The sequence below is a fragment of the Caretta caretta genome, chromosome 22 (genome assembly GCF_965140235.1).
Source record: "Caretta caretta isolate rCarCar2 chromosome 22, rCarCar1.hap1, whole genome shotgun sequence".
Classification (NCBI taxonomy): domain Eukaryota; kingdom Metazoa; phylum Chordata; order Testudines; family Cheloniidae; genus Caretta; species Caretta caretta.
Genome location: NC_134227.1, coordinates 23,508,866 through 23,528,362, shown reverse-complemented (window position 1 = coordinate 23,528,362; position 19,497 = coordinate 23,508,866). Strand labels below are relative to the sequence as shown.

General features: G+C 48.5%; 1 protein-coding gene across 22 annotated transcripts in view; it reads right to left on the bottom strand.

Moving 5' to 3' along the window:
• The window catches only part of PHLDB1 (pleckstrin homology like domain family B member 1), a 142,259-nt gene that overhangs the window by 83,055 nt on the left and 39,707 nt on the right, over positions 1–19,497 (bottom strand). The window contains exon 1 of one of the 22 annotated variants that reach the window (XM_048827300.2): positions 12,678–12,771. The exons of 19 other annotated variants lie outside the window; for them this stretch is intronic. Coding sequence is in view for 1 of the 3 variants with exons in the window: in XM_075122230.1 (XP_074978331.1) it covers positions 12,629–12,680 (52 nt within the window). In the remaining 2 variants the exon portion in view is untranslated. Of the gene's footprint in view, positions 1–12,415; positions 12,586–12,628; positions 12,772–19,497 lie in introns of those variants that run through there. 2 more of the 22 variants (XM_075122230.1, XM_048827301.2) reach the window with 2 other exon arrangements.

The window sequence follows — 19,497 nt, the reverse complement described above, 5'->3', positions numbered from 1 at the left end:
GAAAGGGGGTGTAGTGCTTGGGGGAATATTTCGTGGGGGGAGACATTTCCAAGTGGGCACTTCCCCTGTTCTTTGTGTAACACTTTGGTGGTGGCAGCATTTAACCTAAGCTGGTAACAATAAGCTTAGGGGGTCTTTCATGCAGGTCCCCACATCTGTACCCTAGAGTTCAGAGTGGAGAAGGAACCTTGACAGTGCCAAACTGCCGAACTCAGCAGCAATTACATCAGACGGACAGGCCTCTTAACACTTCAGGAGATCCCAGTTGTGCTTTGAACCAACCCCCTGATATCAGACACTAATGAGTGGGTCTCTGAAGAGGGTTGGGGAGAGAGGGTGAGAAGGTGGTGAACTGGATGGAATAGCCTATAGAAATCACCTCCAGCATCCATCTGTCCAAAGTAATGAGCTCCCAGGAAGACAGACAATGGGAGAGACGATACCTGTAAGGGTGGAAGGGGGAATAGGTGCGATGTGGGATCCAGAGAGGAAAACAGTTCGTGGCCTTCAACTAATGGGTCAAAATGGTTGTTTTGAGGACGTTGCCAACTGCAGTGTCACTGTGGAGGACGGCTCCTTTTCAGTGAATCTGGGCTTCTTCCTGTAGGGTTGTCAGTCTCGTGAGCTGGCAGTAGACTAGATGAGACCACTGAGCTGTCTATGATCTACTATATTTTTAATTTAATTTGTCACAAGTATATAAATGCCCAGTTATTGTGGTATCACCTGGGCATCTTCAGGAGAATGAAGGGACCCACCCCTGGGGCTGCTGCACAACTTAGGTCCTTCAAAGGTAAGGTCCTTGATGCATTTTGTACCTTATGGCGGAGGCCAAAGACTGCAGCCAAGATGCACCACACACAACTACTGCCATAGCCATGGAACTTGCAGCTGTATTGGCAGCATTAAGAAAGGCCTGGAGAGAAGCCTTGATGATTTTATGGCTTTCTTTTATGAGGAGCTGAAATTGTTCCCTCTTGTTCTGTGGCAGATATTCAACAAAAGATGAAAAATTTGAATAATTCGTAAAATCATATTTTGCCCTCAGGGTTTGGCAACTGGCTCCTTTGAACTGCAATGAGGCCAAGGAGTAGCTTTTGCAGCCAAGGAGATCTAGCCATTTCAGTTCCCTGTCAGATGGTGTTAAGCGGCAACAATGTTGTCCGTTTCATTCATTAACCACCTCAACACCCAGAGAGTTAGGCGTCTGGTGAGGAGGCAGATTTATCGGAAGGAGGCACTTATTCTTCCCCAGCTGGCTCTTGCTCCTCTGTAAGCAACTCCTGCAGAAAAGGACCTGGGCTTGGTGCTCTTGGCATGACCTCTTACACAATGGAACCCTGTGGAAGAGCTTGCCATAAGGGGCCCCCTGGTTCCAAAATCCCCACTGTGGTGGGGCATAAGGGAAGGGGGTTGGACCTGAAAAGTTATTCTTGCCAGTATTGCTGGGTACACTTCCTGCTGGGAGTTTCTTCCTCAGGGTGCACTTCAAGGAGGGGTGGCTGAAATGAAAAGGTAGAGAAGCCTTGTATAGACACCTCAGAATCAGATGAGGTGTTCTCACCCATGACCATCAGGGCAGGAGGAGAAAACGGTGCCGGTAACAGTATTTGTGCTGGTAACATGATGAGTCCTGCAACTGCATCAGTACTGAGGGCTGAGGTGTTGGCTGCTAAGGGAATTCCAGATAATATGTCAGTACTAACTGGAAGACCCTCTCAGTACCCTCAAAAGGTTGGTGTGGAACCAGTGGCTGTATCAGCACCAAAGGATGAGTCGTCGATGCAGATGGAAGGGTCGACTCCAGGATGTAAGTCAGTACCAGCTGGGAATGTCGTTCGGTACCACTCAGCAATGGTAACTCACATTCCTTATGGAAGAGGACCCTGGACAGTACTGGGTACTCTGGAATCAGTACATCAGGAGATATTGAAGATAGTACCAAAGTGTAGTCCATGCGTTCTCCAAGACATTGTAACTGATGATGATTTCAGTTTGGATTTAGAAGAGTCCTTGTGTTTTGAAGGCACTGAGTCCAGTACTGATACTGGTACCGCTCCAGGCTGTTTACTGGATGTGATTCTCAGTACATGGTGTAATCTTTTTATCCAGTGCCAAGATCTCAGTACCAGAGGAAATCATAATCATAGAATATCAGGGTTGGAAGAGACCTCAGGAGGTCATCTAGTCCAACCCCCTGCTCAAAGCAGGACCAATCCCCAACTAAATCATCCCAGCCAGGGCTTTGTCAAGCCTGACCTTAAAAACCTCGAAGAAAGGAGATTCTACCACCACCCTAGGTAACACATTCCAGTGTTTCACCACTCTCCCAGTGAAAAAGTTTTTCCTAATATCCAACCTAAATCTCCCCCACTGCAACTTGACATCATTGCTCCTCGTTCTGTCATCTGCTACCACGGAGAACAGTCTAGAGCCATCCTCTTTGGAACCCCCTTTCAGGTAGTTGAAAGCAGCTATCAAATCCCGCCTCATTCTTCTCTTCTGCAGACTAAACAATCCCAGTTCCCTCAGCCTCTCCTCAAAAGTCATGCGTTCCAGTCCCCATATCATTTGTGTTGCCCTCCGCTGGACTCTCTCCAATTTGTCCACATCCTTCTTGTAGTGTGGGACCCAAACCTGGACACAGGACTCCAGATGAGGCCTCACCAGTGTCGAATAGAGGGGAACGATCGCGTCCCTCAATCTGCTGGCAATGCCCCTACTTATACATCCCAAAATGCCATTGGCCTTCTTGGCAACAAGGGCACACTGTTGACTCATATCCAGCTTCTCGTCCACTGTAACCCCTAGGTCCTTTTCTGCAGAACTGCTGCCGAGCCATTCGGTCCCTAGTCTGTAACGGTGCGTTGGGTTCTTCCGTCCTAAGTGCAGGACTCTGCACTTGTCCTTGTTGAACCTCATCATATTTCTTTTGGCTCAATCCTTTAATTTGTCTGGGTCCCTCTGTATCCTATCCCTACCCTCCAGCATATCTACCTCTCCTCCCAGTTTAGTGTCATCTGAAAACTTGCTGAGGGTGCAATCCACACCATCCTCCAGATCATTAATGAAGATACTGGACCAACCCTTGGGGCGCTCCACTTGATCCCGGCTGCCAACTAGACATGGAGCCATTGATCGCTACCCGTTGAGCCCAACGATCTAGCCATCTTTCTATCCACCTTATAGTCCATTCATCCAGCCCATACTTCTTTAACTTGCTGGCAAGAATACTGTGGGAGACCGTGTCAAAAGCTTTGCTAAAGTCAAGGAACAACACGTCCACTGCTTTCCCCTCATCCACAGAGCCAGTTATCTCGTCATAGAAGGCAATTCGATTAGTCAGGCATGACTTGCCCTTGGTGAATCCATGCTGACTGTTCCTGATCACTGTCCTCTCCTCTAAGTGCTTCAGAATGGATTTCTTGAGGACCTGCTCCATGATTTTTCCAGGGACTGAGGTGAGGCTGACTGGCCTGTAGTTCCCAGGATCCTCCTCCTTCCCTTTTTTAAAGATGGGCACTATATTAGCCTTTTTCCAATCATCCGGGACTTCCCCCGATCACCATGAGTTTTCAAAGATAACGGCCAATGGCTCTGCAATCACATCCGCCAACTCCTTTAGCACTCTTGGATGCAGCGCATCCGGCCCCATGGGCTTGTGCTCGTCCAGCTTTTCTAAATAGTCCTGATCCACTTCTTTCTCCACAGAGGGCTGGTCACCTCCTCCCCATGCTGTGCTGCCCAGTGCAGTAGTCTGGGAGCTGACCTTGTTCGTGAAGACAGAGGCAAAAAAAGCATTGAGTACATTAGCTTTTTCCACATCCTCTGTCACTAGGTTGCCTCCCTCATTCAGTAAGGGGCCCACGCTTCCCTTGACTTTCTTCTTGTTGCTAACATACCTGAAGAAACCCTTCTTGTTACTCTTAACATCCCTTGCTAGCTGCACCTCCAAGTGTGATTTGGCCTTCCTGATTTCACTCCTGCATGCCTGAGCAATATTTTTATACTCTTCCTTGGTCATTTGTCCAATCTTCCACTCCTTCTAAGCTTCTTTTTTGTGTTTAAGATCAGCAAGGATTTCACTGTGAAGCCAAGCTGGTCGCCTGCCATATTGACTATTCTTTCTACACATCGGGATGGTTTGTCCCTGTAACCTCAATAAGGATTCTTTAAAATACAGCCAGCTCTCCTGGACTCCTTTCCCCCTCATGTTATCCTCCCAGGGGATCCTGCCCATCAGTTCCCTGAGGGAGTCAAAGTCTACTTTTCTGAAGTCCACGGTCCGTATTCTGCTGTTTTCCTTTCTTCCTTGTGTCAGGATCCTGAACTCTACCATCTCATGGTCACTGCCTCCCAGGTTCCCATCCACTTTTGCTTCCCCTACTAATTCTTCCCGGTTTGTGAGCAGCAGGTCAAGAAAAGCTCTGCCCCTAGTTGGTTCCTCCAGCACTTGCACCAGGAAATTGTCCCCTACACTTTCCAAAAACTTCCTGGATTGTCTGTGCACCGCTGTATTGCTCTCCCAGCAGATAACAGTGATTGAAGTCTCCCATGAGAACCAGGGCCTGCGATCTAGTAACTTCTGTGAGTTGCCGGAAGAAAGCCTCGTCCACCTCATCCCCCGGTCCAGTGGTCTATGGCAGACTCCCACCACGACATCACCCTTGTTGCTCACACTTCTAAACTTAAGCCAGAGACTCTCAGGTTTTTCTGCAGTTTCATACTTGAGCTCTGAGCAGTCAAACTGCTCCCTTACATACAATGCAACTCCCCCACCTTTTCTGCCCTGCCTGTCCTTCCTGAACAGTTTATATCCATCCATGACAGTACCCCAGTCATGTGAGTTATCCCACCAAGTCTCTGTTATTCCAGTCACATCATAATTCCTTGACTGTGCCAGGACTTCCAGTTCTCCCTGTTTCTTTCCCAGGCTTCTTGCATTTGTGTATAGGCACCTGAGATAACTCGCTGATCATCCCTCTTTCTCAGTATGAGGCAGGAGCCCTCCCCTCTCGCAGGCTCCTGCTCATGCTTCCTCCCGGTATCCCACTTCCCCACTTACCTCAGGGCTTTGGTCTCCTTAAATGGGCACCTCAACAATACCCATGCCAGGACATGAGGTCTCCTGAGACGGTGATTTTCCCCTACTGTTCTGGAGAGGGGATTTCTTCTTTGTTGAAGGTCTAGATAGTTCTAAATGGCCCCCAAGGTCTTTGCTTACCACTGCAGCCACAATGATGAAAGAAGTTGTCTGAGCACCTGGAGCTGAAGTACAGGAAGTGGGTGAGGGGATTCAGACCCCATGAGTCTCATAGAATCATAGAATATCAGGGTTGGAAGGGACCTCAGGAGGTCATCTAGTCCAACCCCCTGCTCAAAAGCAGGACCCATACCCAATTAAATCATCCCAGCCAGGGCTTTGTCAAGCCTGACCTTAAAAACTTCTAAGGAAGGAGATTCCACCACCTCCCTAGGCAACGCATTCCAGTGTTTCACCACCCTCCTAGTGAAAAAGTTTTTCCTAACATCCAACCTAAACCTCCCCCACTGCAACTTGAGACCATTACTCCTTGTTCTGTCCTCTTCCACCACTGAGAATAGTCTAGAACCATCCTCTCTGGAACTACCTCTCAGGTAGTTGAAAGCAGCTATCAAATCCCCCCTCATTCTTCTCTTCTGCAGACTAAACAATCCCAGCTCCCTCAGCCTCTCCTCATAAGTCATGTGTTCTAGACCCCTAATCATTTTTGTTGCCCTTCGCTGGACTCTCTCCAATTTATCCACATCCTTCTTGTAGTGTGGGGCCCAAAACTGGACACAGTACTCCAGATGAGACCTCACCAATGTCAAATAGAGGGGGACGATCACGTCCCTCGATCTGCTCGCTATGCCTCTACTTATACATCTCAAAATGCCATTGGCCTTCTTGGCAACAAGGGCACACTGCTGGCTCATATCCAGCTTCTCGTCCACTGTCACCCCTAGGTCCTTTTCCGCAGAACTGCTGCCTAGCCATTCGGTCCCTAGTCTGTAGCGGTGCATTGGGTTCTTCCGTCCTAAGTGCAGGACCCTGCACTTATCCTTATTGAACCTCATCAGATTTCTTTTGGCCCAATCCTCCAATTTGTCTAGGTCCCTCTGTATCCTATCCCTGCCCTCCAGCGTATCTACCACTCCTCTCAGTTTAGTATCAGCCGCAAATTTGCTGAGAGTGCAATCCACACCATCCTCCAGATCATTTATGAAGATATTGAACAAAACCGGCCCCAGGACCGACCCCTGGGGCACTCCACTTGACACCGGCTGCCAACTAGACATGGAGCCATTGATCACTACCCTTTGAGCCCGACAATCTAGCCAACTTTCTACCCACCTTATAGTGCATTCATCCAGCCCATACTTCCTTAACTTGCTGACAAGAATACTGTGGGAGACCGTGTCAAAAGCTTTGCTAAAGTCAAGATACAATACATCCACTGCTTTCCCTTCATCCACACAACCAGTAATCTCATCATAGAAGGCGATTAGATTAGTCAGGCATGACCTTCCCTTGGTGAATCCATGCTGACTGTTCCTGATCACTTTCCTCTCATGTAAGTGCTTCAGGATTGATTCTTTGAGGACCTGCTCCATGATTTTTCCAGGGACTGAAGTGAGGCTTACTGGCCTGTAGTTCCCAGGATCCTCCTTCTTCCCTTTTTTAAAGATTGGCACTACATTAGCCTTTTTCCAGTCATCCGGGACTTCCCCCGTTTGCCACGAGTTTTCAAAGATAATGGCCAATGGCTCTGCAATCACAGACGCCAGTTCCTTTAGTACTCTCAGATGCAACTCATCCGGCCCCATGGACTTGTGCACATCCAGTTTTTCTAAATAGTCCCTAACCACCTCTTTCTCCACAGAGGGCTGGCCATCTATTCCCCATGTTGTGATGCCCAGCACAGCAGTCTGGGAGCTGACCTTGTTAGTGAAGACAGAGGCAAAAAAGCATTGAGTACATTAGCTTTTTCCACATCCTCCGTCACTAGGTTGCCTCCCTCATTCAGTAAGGGGCCCACACTTTCCTTGGCTTTCTTCTTGTTGCCAACATACCTGAAGAAACCCTTCTTGTTACTCTTAACATCTCTCGCTAGCTGCAGCTCCAGGTGCGATTTGGCCCTCCTAATTTCATTCCTACATGCCCGAGCAATATTTTTATACTCTTCCCTGGTCATATGTCCAACCTTCCACTTCTTGTAAGCTTCTTTTTTATGCTTAAGATCTGCTAGGATTTCACCGTTAAGCCAAGCTGGTCGCCTGCCATACTTACTATTCTTTCGACACAGTGGGATGGTTTGTCCCTGTAACCTCAACAGGGATTCCTTGAAATACAGCCAGCTCTCCTGGACTCCTTTCCCCTTCATGTTAGTCCCCCAGGGGATCCTACCCATCCGTTCCCTGAGGGAGTCGAAGTCTGCTTTCCTGAAGTCCAGGGTCCGTATCCTGCTGCTTACCTTTCTTCCCTGTGTCAGGATCCTGAACTCAACCAACTCATGGTCACTGCCTCCCAGATTCCCATCCACTTTTGCTTCTCCTACTAATTCTTCCCGGTTTGTGAGCAGCAGGTCAAGAAAAGCTCCCCCCCTAGTTGGCTCCTCTAGCACTTGCACCAGGAAATTGTCCCCTAACGCTTTCCAAAAACTTCCTGGATTGTCTATGCACTGCTGTACTGCTCTCCCAGCAGATATCAGGAAAATTAAAGTCACCCATGAGAACCAGGGCATGCGATCTAGTAGCTTCCGCGAGCTGCCGGAAGAAAGCCTCATCCACCTCATCCCCCTGGTCCGGTGGTCTATAGCAGTCTCAGAGAATGCTCCATCAGTAGCAAGTTCATCCTGTTCTCCCTAAGCTTTCAAGATCTGCTTTTAAAACTTGAACAGACCTTACATTTGGAGGGCACATGAGTCACCCCAAGGCAGCAGAGGCAGTTTTAATGTCCATTGCTTCAGGGCAAAGAGCTGTGCCAGGTCTGGCATGGTTTGAAGCCTGGGGTTTTTGGTATAACCTGTACCTGAGGTCATGGATTGAGGCTAGAAAAAACAAAGGCTCAGATCGGGCAAACAAAGAAGGAAAAGGGGGAAAGCCCCCAAAGCACAAAGATTGTGTTAAAAAAAACCCAGGAAAAAAAAAGGAACAGAAAAATAAATATTAAGAAACAAAATGGTGCGGGGAGGGTAGCAAGCTGTGTGCCAGTAACCTAGAGCTGCACCTGGGGATTCCTGCCTTCTCTCCAGTGCTCAGACAGTCATAGCTTTTATATTAGTGTCCAGATGTGGGGAAATAGTAGCTAGGACTACAGCAGCATTGACACATTGTCTGGATTCACCACAGCATAGGGATAGAGCTCCCAGGTCTACAGTGCATACAGCACTTCCTCTCCCCACCCCCGCCCCCCAATGCTGGAATACTTGGGGAGCTCCCCACTGTAATATCTGATCTTCCTCTTGGAAAATGCAGCTGTTCTGCTATATTACAATGCAGTGCCAAGCTGCATCCACCACAGACACAACTATTGCAATGCTGCTCAGGAGCCCCCCTTCCCCCCCCCTTCCCCTGCATGGTGTAAGAAAGACAGTTGCACCAGCACTATCTATGCAGAAAACTGGAGATGAGAAAATAAGACACTGCTCTTCCCCACAATCATTACACACATATGGCAACATGTCCCCCCACCGAGCCCTGGCAAATAGAGCTCACAGATAGTGCCCCATGCCTCCGACCCAGTGACTTTAATAATCCTATTACTCCAGGTCTATTCTACTTGGGAAATACGCACTCCTCCTTTTAACGACCATAATGAGAGAACCGTTTCCACATCCATAGTGCTTGGCAGAGGGTCCCAACACACTTTATGGGCATAAACTGAGATGTGGTCACCTTCACAGGGATAGGACCGAAATAGCACGTGGCAGTGGGGGAGGGAAAATGTTGGACAAAAACTTTACAGAAAGTGCCATGGGACCTTTACTGTCCATGCAGGGCTGATCAGGCCTTGCTATTTAAGGTCTAGTGTGTTTCACACACAGCAGGCTGCATGGAACTTGATTTATCCAAATCAGGAAGACAGGCTGAGCTAGCCCTGCAGGGATTTGTGGCTTTAGGGAATCTGTTTATTCCAGACCTGATGATTAGACCCTAAAACCAATTCATGCCTTAGTTAAGCAAGAGCATAGATAGGCTAAGTATAAAATGGCCCAAGGGACACACAGTCAATGGCAGAGCTGGAGTCTTAACTTCTAATTTCCTTGCTAGACTACTAGACTCCAGTCACTCCCTAAGTAGCGAAGCATTTCTAACACAACTATCAGCATGGTCTCTATAGCTCATGATCAGTTCAACTTGCTGCTCTGCAGTTGTCTCTGGGAGGAAGTTTGGGGTTTTTCTACCTACAAGGATGGAGCAGAAAGTCATGGTCACACCTATGTGAACAGATGAAAAGCAGCCTCTGCCCTGTCACCAGGCAGCATCTCACACAGCCTGGGTGTGAGTTTTACACTTTCTCCAATGAAGTCTCTTGGGAACAGCCTAACCCTGCCTTCCCATCCACTCTCAGTAGACCCTGAAGCTCTCTCCCACCACCATTCGCATATAAGCCTCTCTGCTGCTGGTGACCAAGAAAGCAGCAGCTTCCCATAATCTACTGCCCTTGGAGGGTTTAGTAAACTAACAGACACCACCAGTCCATTTCATTAAAAGTTTTATAAGGATCCTCAAATCTACTCCTGAACATATGGCTCCCACCATTCCAAGATGCACGGAGAGAAAGACATCTTCTGCAGAACTCCAACTTATAGACAAACTAATCAAAGCCCCATCCCTTCCACTGGAGTCACAAGCTTATCTGATCTCTAACAACAGGCTAGAAGAAGGGGGAAGTGTCAGGGGAAGAACCACAGGAGGTGAGCAAGGAGCCTTTTCTCCAACCTGCCTCAATCCAGCCACATTAGACACAGAAAAGCGGAAACAGGGGCAGAAAGTCAGGGACAAGGAGCTTTAAAGAAACAGGTGGTTCCTACAGCAGAGAGTGGAGTTTGGGGAAATCACTTCTGAACACAAACTCCAACAAGCTTTCAATGCTCCTTGGCTTTTTAACAAAAAAAGAAAGTCTCATGTAGAAATCCTGGGATTGTATAAACCCTGACAGCTGGGTTTACAGATCATTTGGAGACTCAGAATTACATGCCTGGCTCTTTACTAAAAGCTCCCCAGTATGTAATCAGTGCTGTACTTGGGAGGGGGTGGGCAAATCCCCCTCTTAAAACAATCTGTTCCCTGTTTCTAAACATTCAAGGACTAGCCTGCATTCCCCTGCCTCCCTATTCCCTGGGATTTGGATTATCATTCATGGGGTCTCCCTCCATGCTCTAGCCCCAGCCCTTTGTGTGACTTCCTCCACTCCAGGAAATTCAAAGATAAATCACCACCTTACAGAACCCTGATTTCTGGCTCCAATGCAATCCAACACCAAGAAAGATAAAAGTGGTGGGGAGTGGAGAAGGGGTAACAAAATATAGCTAGTGCCAACACTTTAGTTGTGATGATCACATTTCCTCACTTTAATTTCCAAGAACACTGGAAAAGGAGCATAGAATCATAGAATATCAGGGTTGGAAGGGACCCCAGAAGGTCATCTAGTCCAACCCCCTGCTCGAAGCAGGACCAATTCCCAGTTAAATCATCCCAGCCAGGGCTTTGTCAAGCCTGACCTTAAAAACCTCTAAGGAAGGAGATTCTACCACCTCCCTAGGTAATGCATTCCAGTGTTTCACCACCCTCATAGTGAAAAAGTTTTTCCTAATATCCAATCTAAACCTCCCCCACTGCAACTTGAGACAACAACAATCCGGACCTCCCCCAAAACATTAATGGGACACATTCCCTTTACCCCACGGTCCTGCTCATGTGGACACAAGTGTGTTTTTTGTACAACCCAGGGGCACTAAGATTCCAGCTCTCACAGCCAGGAATACAATACAGATCTTACTTTCACTTTGTTTAGAGGGGTATCATCAAATTGAAATCAAGTCAGCTTAAAAAAAAAAAAAAAAGCCACTCAAGTTTTTTCAGGTCCCATACCTGCTCTCACAGCCACAAAATAAACAAACCTGAAAGAGAAAAAAAAATACCCTATGATTCTATGATAGCAAAGGGAAGGTCGCAAACAGCACTGTGTGGCAACCACTTATGAACCCAGTTTATGACGGCACTGTGATATACCATTGCTTCCCCCCAAACACAGAACAGTAGCCCAAAATAAACATTGGAATTTCCCAATATCTGATGCACAAAGCAAGGAAAACAAAGTCAACGGGGAGGTGTGTCACATTCAGGATTTGACTATTCCCAGGAGTGATGTATGCATGTCACATCAATGCATCATTTTGGGGACAGAGACCATTAAAGTGTACCACTGTGTTTAGAGGAAAATGTTTATGGGCCAAAGAAGTACAACTCTACTTCAACAAAGTTTTAAGCCACTAAACCAGAGCTGAATTTAGTACTATGTCTTTAGCAGCTCTCTGTTGTGATATGAATAGCACTGATGGCTGGGAGGGCAACTAACTTTCTATTTTCATTCATTTGGGATGACCATGTGCAACTAGCACATGAAAATAAGTGCAATTAATTCCCCTCAAGCACACATTCACGACATGTATGTGTATATATAATACACAGGGGAATATTTAGCTAGTATTTCATGCTATATGTAGCTTTTTTTCAAGTCAGTTTCAGCTGCACAGCTGTCCAGGTCTCAAGGAAAAATGCCAACACATCAGAGAGGAAATAAATTTCACCCCCCAGTGCAAACAAGACCAATTATTTTCAAACAAAGTGGCCTAAGAAAACATCCTTTTAAAAAGTCACATGCAAATACATACATCACAGATATGTACGTACTGGTACACGAGTGAATGCACACACACACACCTGCACACAGAGATGCCATCAAGACACAACTCTGGCTAGTTTATATCCAGGTGGGAGGAGACTTGTACCATCTGCCACGCTCCAGCGCCCAAAGCTAATTCTGGTACCACATTCTAGCCTCCCAAAATAGCGGGGAGGAGGAGTTATAATTAAAGTCTAACGGCGCAAGGACCAGCCCGCGATACAGAGGCGAGCCCTGGCCTCCCTGTTGGCTGGCACGGAGCGCCGGGCTCCTTTCTCGCCGTGCGCCCAGCGCAGGCTGGGTACTACACAAGGCGAAAGCCCCACCGACTGCGGACGCGAGCTAGGGACCCAGCAAGTGCTGCCGTGAGCCCCTAGTCCCGGCCCTCCTGGCTACGTCCCTCGTCACGCTAAGCACCCACGGCGGAGAGGGTCCGAGGGACCATGGCCGGGCCAGACACCCCAGCCCGTGCGCTCCGCTTACATGTATCCTCCAGTCCAGCCTATTTCGTCCCGTCACCAGCGCCCCCTTCTCCCGCGGCAGCCAGACTGGGGCTCGCAGCAGTAGGAAGCAGCCGAGCCTGCTGGGCCCCTCGGCTCCCTGTGCTCAGGGCCGGGGCGGGGGGTCCAGTCCCCCAGCCATGTCCCTGGGCAGCCCGCCGGGCCGGGGGAGGAGGAGACTGCTCATGCACCCTACCCGAGCTGCGCCGCCAGACCCTGCTCGGTACCCGGGTAGGGGCACTAACCATGAGCGCGGGACCGGACTGGAAGGACGCGCTACGAGCCGAGCTCCGCGCCGCTGCCGAGCGTCCCGGTGCCCGCCCCGGAGTGGAAGGGTCTATTCAGGGGGCGGCTCCTCCCCGCAGACAGAGCGGCCGCGGCTCCAATGGAGGGGAGCGCAACGCCCCCGGGAGGGGAGGGGACAGCGAGGAGAGCTGGAGGGGGGAAGAGGATAAAGGGGGTGGGGGGGGCGCCAGAACAGGGAGGGGAAGGAGACACTGGAGCGGATTTGGCCGGGCGAGGGGCCGGGCCAGGGCAGAGAAGGGGGCTGCAGGAGGAAGCTGCGCTTAAGGTAGTTTACAGCTTCTCTCTGTTTCTCAGTAGCAGGAAGGATGTAGCAGGCACTGCCCCTGTCCCCTAGCAGAACGGGAAAATGCCTGCCTGCTTCTATCTTCCCTTCCATCCACTGTATCCCACCTACCACGCCCATGCCTGCTGTCTGTCTCCCTTATCCCAGCCTGGCGGTGCCTGGATTTGTGCCCTGGGTAGGCCCTGTTCTCAGAGATCCACTCTATGCCCACCCCTGGTGTCCCAAACGGACATAACTCTCATCCCCCCTCTTCTATTGTCCCTTCTGGCCTTTCCTTCTCCCTCTATCTCTGCCTCCTTCTTTCCATTTATGCTATGGGGAGCAAAGGTTGCTGTAGCCTCAAAGTGTGCCCACCAGGCAAGTAGTGCAGAGTGCAACAAGCTAAGCCACTACGACTCCTCGCAGGTCCCAGCACTGGGCCTCCACTCAGAACAGCCCGTGTAGGCTCCTATGGTGGCCCACACTTTCTATTTCAAAGGGAACACGCTGAAGATAAAAATAATACAGGCCCAGATCCTGCAATCCGGTCCACACTGGCAGCCCCACAGGGCTCTGCACACACGCATCAGACTGAAGGGTTGGGGACCCCTGCTCTAACAAATGTTCAGTCATTCAGAACTTCAGAGCAACACCAGGACACAACCCAGTGCTTCCCATTCCCAAAGCATGAACCCCTGCCACCCAAGCCAGAAAAATACTGTTTTATACATTAGCCCTACAGGGCATTTGGCATGTAGCAGAGCAGTTCTGATTGCAGCCAGTAGAGGGCAGTCATGCCATTTACTACAATGTATATATAGTATCCGGGGGTAGCCCTGTTAGTCTGTATCCACAAAAACAACAAAGTCCGGTTAGTTTTTAAGGTGCCACTGGACTCCTTGTTGTTACAATGTATATAGTTACTCCTGGGGACATTCTACACTAAAAAATTCTGCGCACAATATTTTAAAATTCTACAAATTTTATTTGTCAAAACAACACCACCTAATCACACCAGTTTCAATTATTCTGGTAATTTTTTTTAAAATACCTGTCAGCAAGTATGTCTGTAACAATACAGACACACACACAAACATTCCCCCAGGAGTAGAATTTAAGAAACCCCTATGACAACCCAGTTCCTATTGCTCTGCCCCATTCCCACTCCCAGAGCCCAGCCAGGGCGCCAGACACCCACAACTCCTCCCCCCAAGTCCAGCCACAGTGCCCACCCAGCCTGGATACCTGCACCCCACTCCACCTCGAGCCCAGTAGCAGGGCCCCCCTGGCCCAGATACTCACACCCTCTCCACAGCCCAGCCGCAGGCCCCCCTTGCCCAGATACCTACATTCCCTCCCCTGAGAGCCCAGCCGCAGGACCCCCCCTTGCCCAGAAACCCACACTCCCCTCCCCAGCCCAGATACCCGCCCCCCCTCCCCCGAGATCCAGAGGGAGAAACAGCCTGATGCGCAGTCCCAGGCTTACATGGAGTTTCCTGCACGCAGCCCTCTCCTTCCCTCAGGGCATGATGGCAACTGCAGCTGCCAGGAACCTTCTAGCTCCCTCCCCCTCTCCTGGGCAGTGTCTTCTTCTATATGCAAGCTGGGCTTTGCCAGGTCCAAAGGCCCCTAATGGTGGGCAGCAGCACTGCAGCCCATTTCTGTGGGGGAAAGGAAATTCTGCGCACACGTTAATTTCTGCAAAATTCTGCATTGCACAGTGGTACAAAATTCCCCCAGGAGTAATATAGTTAATGTCTCTTGCTTGAAGCTCATAAAGCAGTGAATTCTGAAAAGTTTACTTCCTACTGCTTCTGCAGATAGTTGTTTTACATCCTGCACTTTATGCCCAGGTTGGACAATAAAATTAGCATGGTCAGTTCAGCCTTGGCTTGCAGTGAATTCCAGTGGTCTACTGCAGTTGGGGGAAGGGTTCACAGCACCACCTGGAGCAGATGGAAACCCATTAGGATTCCAAGTGAAAAAACATTTAAAACTTAGCACAAAAGCAGCATCTCTGTTTGCATATGAAACCGCACAATGAGGGCATGGGGCTGAGTACTGTAACTCCCTAGAAAGTGAGGAAGCTCAACACCTCACAGGATCAGCAAGACCATTTCTGCGGAAAAGGACCTAGGGGTGACAGTGGACGAGAAGCTGGATATGAGTCAGCAGTGTGCCCTTGTTGCCAAGAAGGCCAATGGCATTTTGGGATGTATAAGTAGGGGCATAGCGAGCAGATCGAGGGACATGATCGTTCCCCTCTATTCGACATTGGTGAGGCCTCATCTGGAGTCCTGTGTCCAGTTTTGGGCCCCACACTACAAGAAGGATGTGGATAAATTGGAGAGAGTCCAGCGAAGGGCAACAAAAATGATTAGGGGTCTAGAACACATGACTTATGAGGAGAGGCTGAGGGAGCTGGGATTGTTTAGCCTGCAGAAGAGAAGAATGAGGGGGGATTTGATAGCTGCTTTCAACTACCTGAAAGGGGGTTCCAAAGAGGATGGCTCTAGATTGTTCTCAATGGTAGCAGATGACAGAACGAGGAGTAATGGTCTCAAGTTGCAGTGGGGGAGGTTTAGATTGGATATTAGGAAAAACTTTTTCACTAAGAGGGTGGTGAAACACTGGAATGCGTTATCTAGGGAGGTGGTAGAATCTCCTTCCTTAGAGGTTTTTAAGGTCAGGCTTGACAAAGCCCTGGCTGGGATGATTTAACTGGGAATTGGTCCTGCTTCGAGCAGGGGGTTGGACTAGATGACCTTCAGGGGTCCCTTCCAACCCTGATATTCTATGATTCTATGATTCTATGAATGGAACAGTAGTGCTCAGAATTCTGTGGCTGAGTCCCATTTCCAACCATTGCATCTCTCCCCCATCCCCAGCAATATGGTGGCGTCTGCGTCTCACTGTCATGACCGTTCAGCAGGGGCTTTTCCTTAGTTTGATTTTTTCTGATTCATTCTTTATTGGCAATTTACTCCCTGAATAGCCTGACCCAGACCTAAACTCTCCTGAGTCACCTTGCTATAAGGTGACACCTGAAAGCAGCATGAAACAGGCCCCTACCCTGCAGGGTACTAGCACCCAGGCAGGGACCATAGGTGCCAGCATACCAAGGAGCTCAGCACAGGTTATGAGCCTATCGTTCTGAATCCAGAAGACAGCTTTGAAAAACAATTTTGCAAACAGGCTGAAGAGCCATGGTCGAATGCTGCTAGAGAGGTTTAATCTCAAGTGCAGCTCTGTGGAGCAGAGGGTAGCCTGAGAACGGAAAATCAGACTCTAGGGGGTTTGTACAACCACGTTACCATGTATAATACACAGCTCTACCAAAGTAGATCGTAGAAAAGACACTCCTCCCATACATGCAATACAATTCTGGTAAATAAATTACAAAATGGGATAGTTTGTGTATATAGCTGCTCTAGTCTGAGAACCTATCCTCTTTACAGAGGGGAGGGAAATATTAACAGTCCTATTTTACAAATGCAGAAACTGACGCACAGAGTGCCAAATTCATCCCTCATGTAACTCCATAGTTTTAAAAGGAGTTATACTAGAGACAAAATTGGCTCAAAGTTTAAATAATTTAACTCACTCACTCTATGAGCTACAGTGACAGTGTTGGGAATAGAACCCAGGAGCCCTCACTCCATCCGAGCCCACTGCTCTAATTGCTAGTTTAATTAGGTTAGCATAAAAAGCATCCAGAAATACAAGATCCTACTTTGCCTTGGAGCGCAGCTCACACGTTGCAAAGAGCATTCAAGCAAGGTTATGGATGAGATTTAACTTGATGCACTGATGGAGCATCAATCACTGGGAGTAATGCCATTTTTGGAAGCAGTTTAACTTTGTGCCAGTGTAGACAGGGAAAACATTGTGCTCAGGATCCATAGTGGCAGGAATAAATAGTGCGGCCATTTTCTCCCTCTTTCCCCACAGAACTGGAAAGCATTATTGATCAGCAATGTTTTATTGGCAGGAGGGGAGTATGTGTGTGTGTGAACCTGCTAAGAAGAATTCCAATGTTACCAAATATTTCCCAGAGTTAGAGGCAATCTACGCTACACTAGAAGTCTGGTGGTGACAGTGGTGAAGATTTCCGTGTGACTCAGTAATGGAGAAAAATATCTACATTATTTTCCATTAAAATCCCTGTTAACACCCCAGGGAAGGCTTCCAGACTGTAAAAGAAAAATTAAAAAATGTTTTTTTTTAAGAGTATGATCAGAAAATGTGATTCAACTGGAAAACTAAAGCAGCTGTGGAAAATATGACACCATCTTTGCACAAAGATATTGACTGTGGTAGTGTGAAAAGCATTACTGAAGGACAGGGTAGGAAAATAAGCCCCTTTGTCCTTGTGAAACCTGGAAGGGTTCTGAGGTGTTTTTTTCTTGTTGTTCAGGGCCTGTGCTCACTCACGGCTGCTAAATCAACATAGCACTGCTGTCCCCCCCAACCCCCACCAAGAGTGAAGTCAGCTCCTGGGATGTCCATGGGAAATTCCCATTTTGTAACCAAACAGAAGCCAGTATAAATTCGTCAGAGAAACATGCTCCTCAGTAAGGCAGCTACAACCTAGAAGGTGTAAGATGTAATGCTCCAGCATGTGTGGTCCAAAGTCTGTGTTCTGTTACAGCAACAAAACTCCAGTGAAGTCAGTGGAGTGACTCCAGATTGAGGAAGAGAGAACATGCACACACTCGTGTGTGTGTGTGTACACGTACATTGTATGGCGCTGCCAGGGCTGAATACAATAAAACACTTTAACCATGTTTCTAAGATAAGCATAGAGTATGGGCTGGTTGGTCTTCAGTCCCTGTGTCTTCACCTAATTAGTTTTTGCTTTCTAACAGGCCTAAGTGATGGGCCTCAGATGCTCCAGCGTTAGATATAGCGTGTAATTTTCTATTCTAATGTGAGTTTTCACACACCTGGTTCAAAGTTTCCAGAGTAATGTGGAAAATATACATAATTATCAGAGGAAATGGCTGAATTCTGACCAGGAATTCTGAACAGCTTAGCTTCCATGCTGATGACCCTGCTAGCATTACTGTTGCTACATCCAGAAAATGCATTGTAATTTCCATCACAAGAGTACAGGTATAGCAGGGGGCAACGCCCCTCGCAGCACAACTTGGGCAACCTGACGGGGAGGAGAATGAAAAGAATATCTTAAATGCTGTACAAAATAAGACAGCACAGAATGAGCCAGGACAGTAGATCCTTGGCCAGCAACACTGGTACACAGCACAGGGGCAGGGGATGCTTGTTAGAGCAGCATAGATAAAACAGTTTCTGCTGTCCTTGTAGACAAACTTGCTCCAAAGGAGACCCATTTCCCAGGCATGGTGCAGGAGAACCTCACACAGAGACCCCATGGGCTCACGATAGGCATGGTCTCATTCCTGTTCAGCAGCCAGATTCTGATCTCTGTCACACCAAGATCAATTTAGAACAGCTAATGAGTATGACTTCAGGGGAGTGTCTCCAGATTTACACTAATATGAGACAGCTGAATCAAGTCTTTGGGGGTGAAGACATAGAAGGGTGCTGGGTCCAAATCTGGGATGTCCCAGAATAACAGAGTGCAGGATTGACTCCTCTGTCTTGATTACATTGAGTACTTACAAAGGGTTTTCCAGCCAATGGCTCTCAAAGCCATTTATCATCCCCATTTTACAGCTAGGCAAACAGTGAGGTTAAGTGACTCGTCCAAGGTTGCACAGCAAATCCGTGACAGAGCCAGGAATAGACTTCTAGTCTGATATCTTGTGCACTAGGTCACAGTGCCTCCCAGGGCTGAATAATTCACGCAAATGCTCCTAACTGCCTGACATGGCAAGAAGTGCAGCAGGCAGAGAGGGGGAAAGAGTGAAAACAGAAAAGAAGGGCACAATGAAGTCCCCGCCTCCCCCAGTTCCCCTTTTCCCATGGAAATGGCGTTAAATACCTCCTGTGACAGGAGCTGGAGGGAGGATCTGGCACCCAAGGAAGCTTGTTATTGCCAATCTCATCAAATAGAGCAGACTGCAAGTGGCAGCAGGATTTGCTGGGATGGTGTCCACCTCCAGCATCCTGAGTTCCCCCACCCCGAGGGTCCAGCCTGCCCTTATTTCTCCACTGGTTGGATCCATCCAGATACAAAGCTGATGTCAAAAGCAAAATGATGAGCGATATTACCTCTCACCACGATAGATGGCTTCCAGGGCAACACACTCATGAGAATGTTCTGAACAAGGCCAGATCCATCACCTGCCTCACCTGTCTCCGTTCAAGAGCTTCTCCCTTCAGAAATCTCCCCAAGTGTGAAGGTTCTGGAAAGGTAACGTATCAGAGGCCAACAGCCTACCAGCCAGCCTTACACAGGAGCATCTGGGAGAGGCTGCCAGGCACTGCCAGGAGTGGGGAAGGAGGAGTTGCAGGAAGCGGCAGTGGGATTTAGGGGGAAGGGTCAGGTCTGGAGAAATTCTCCTCCGCGCTCG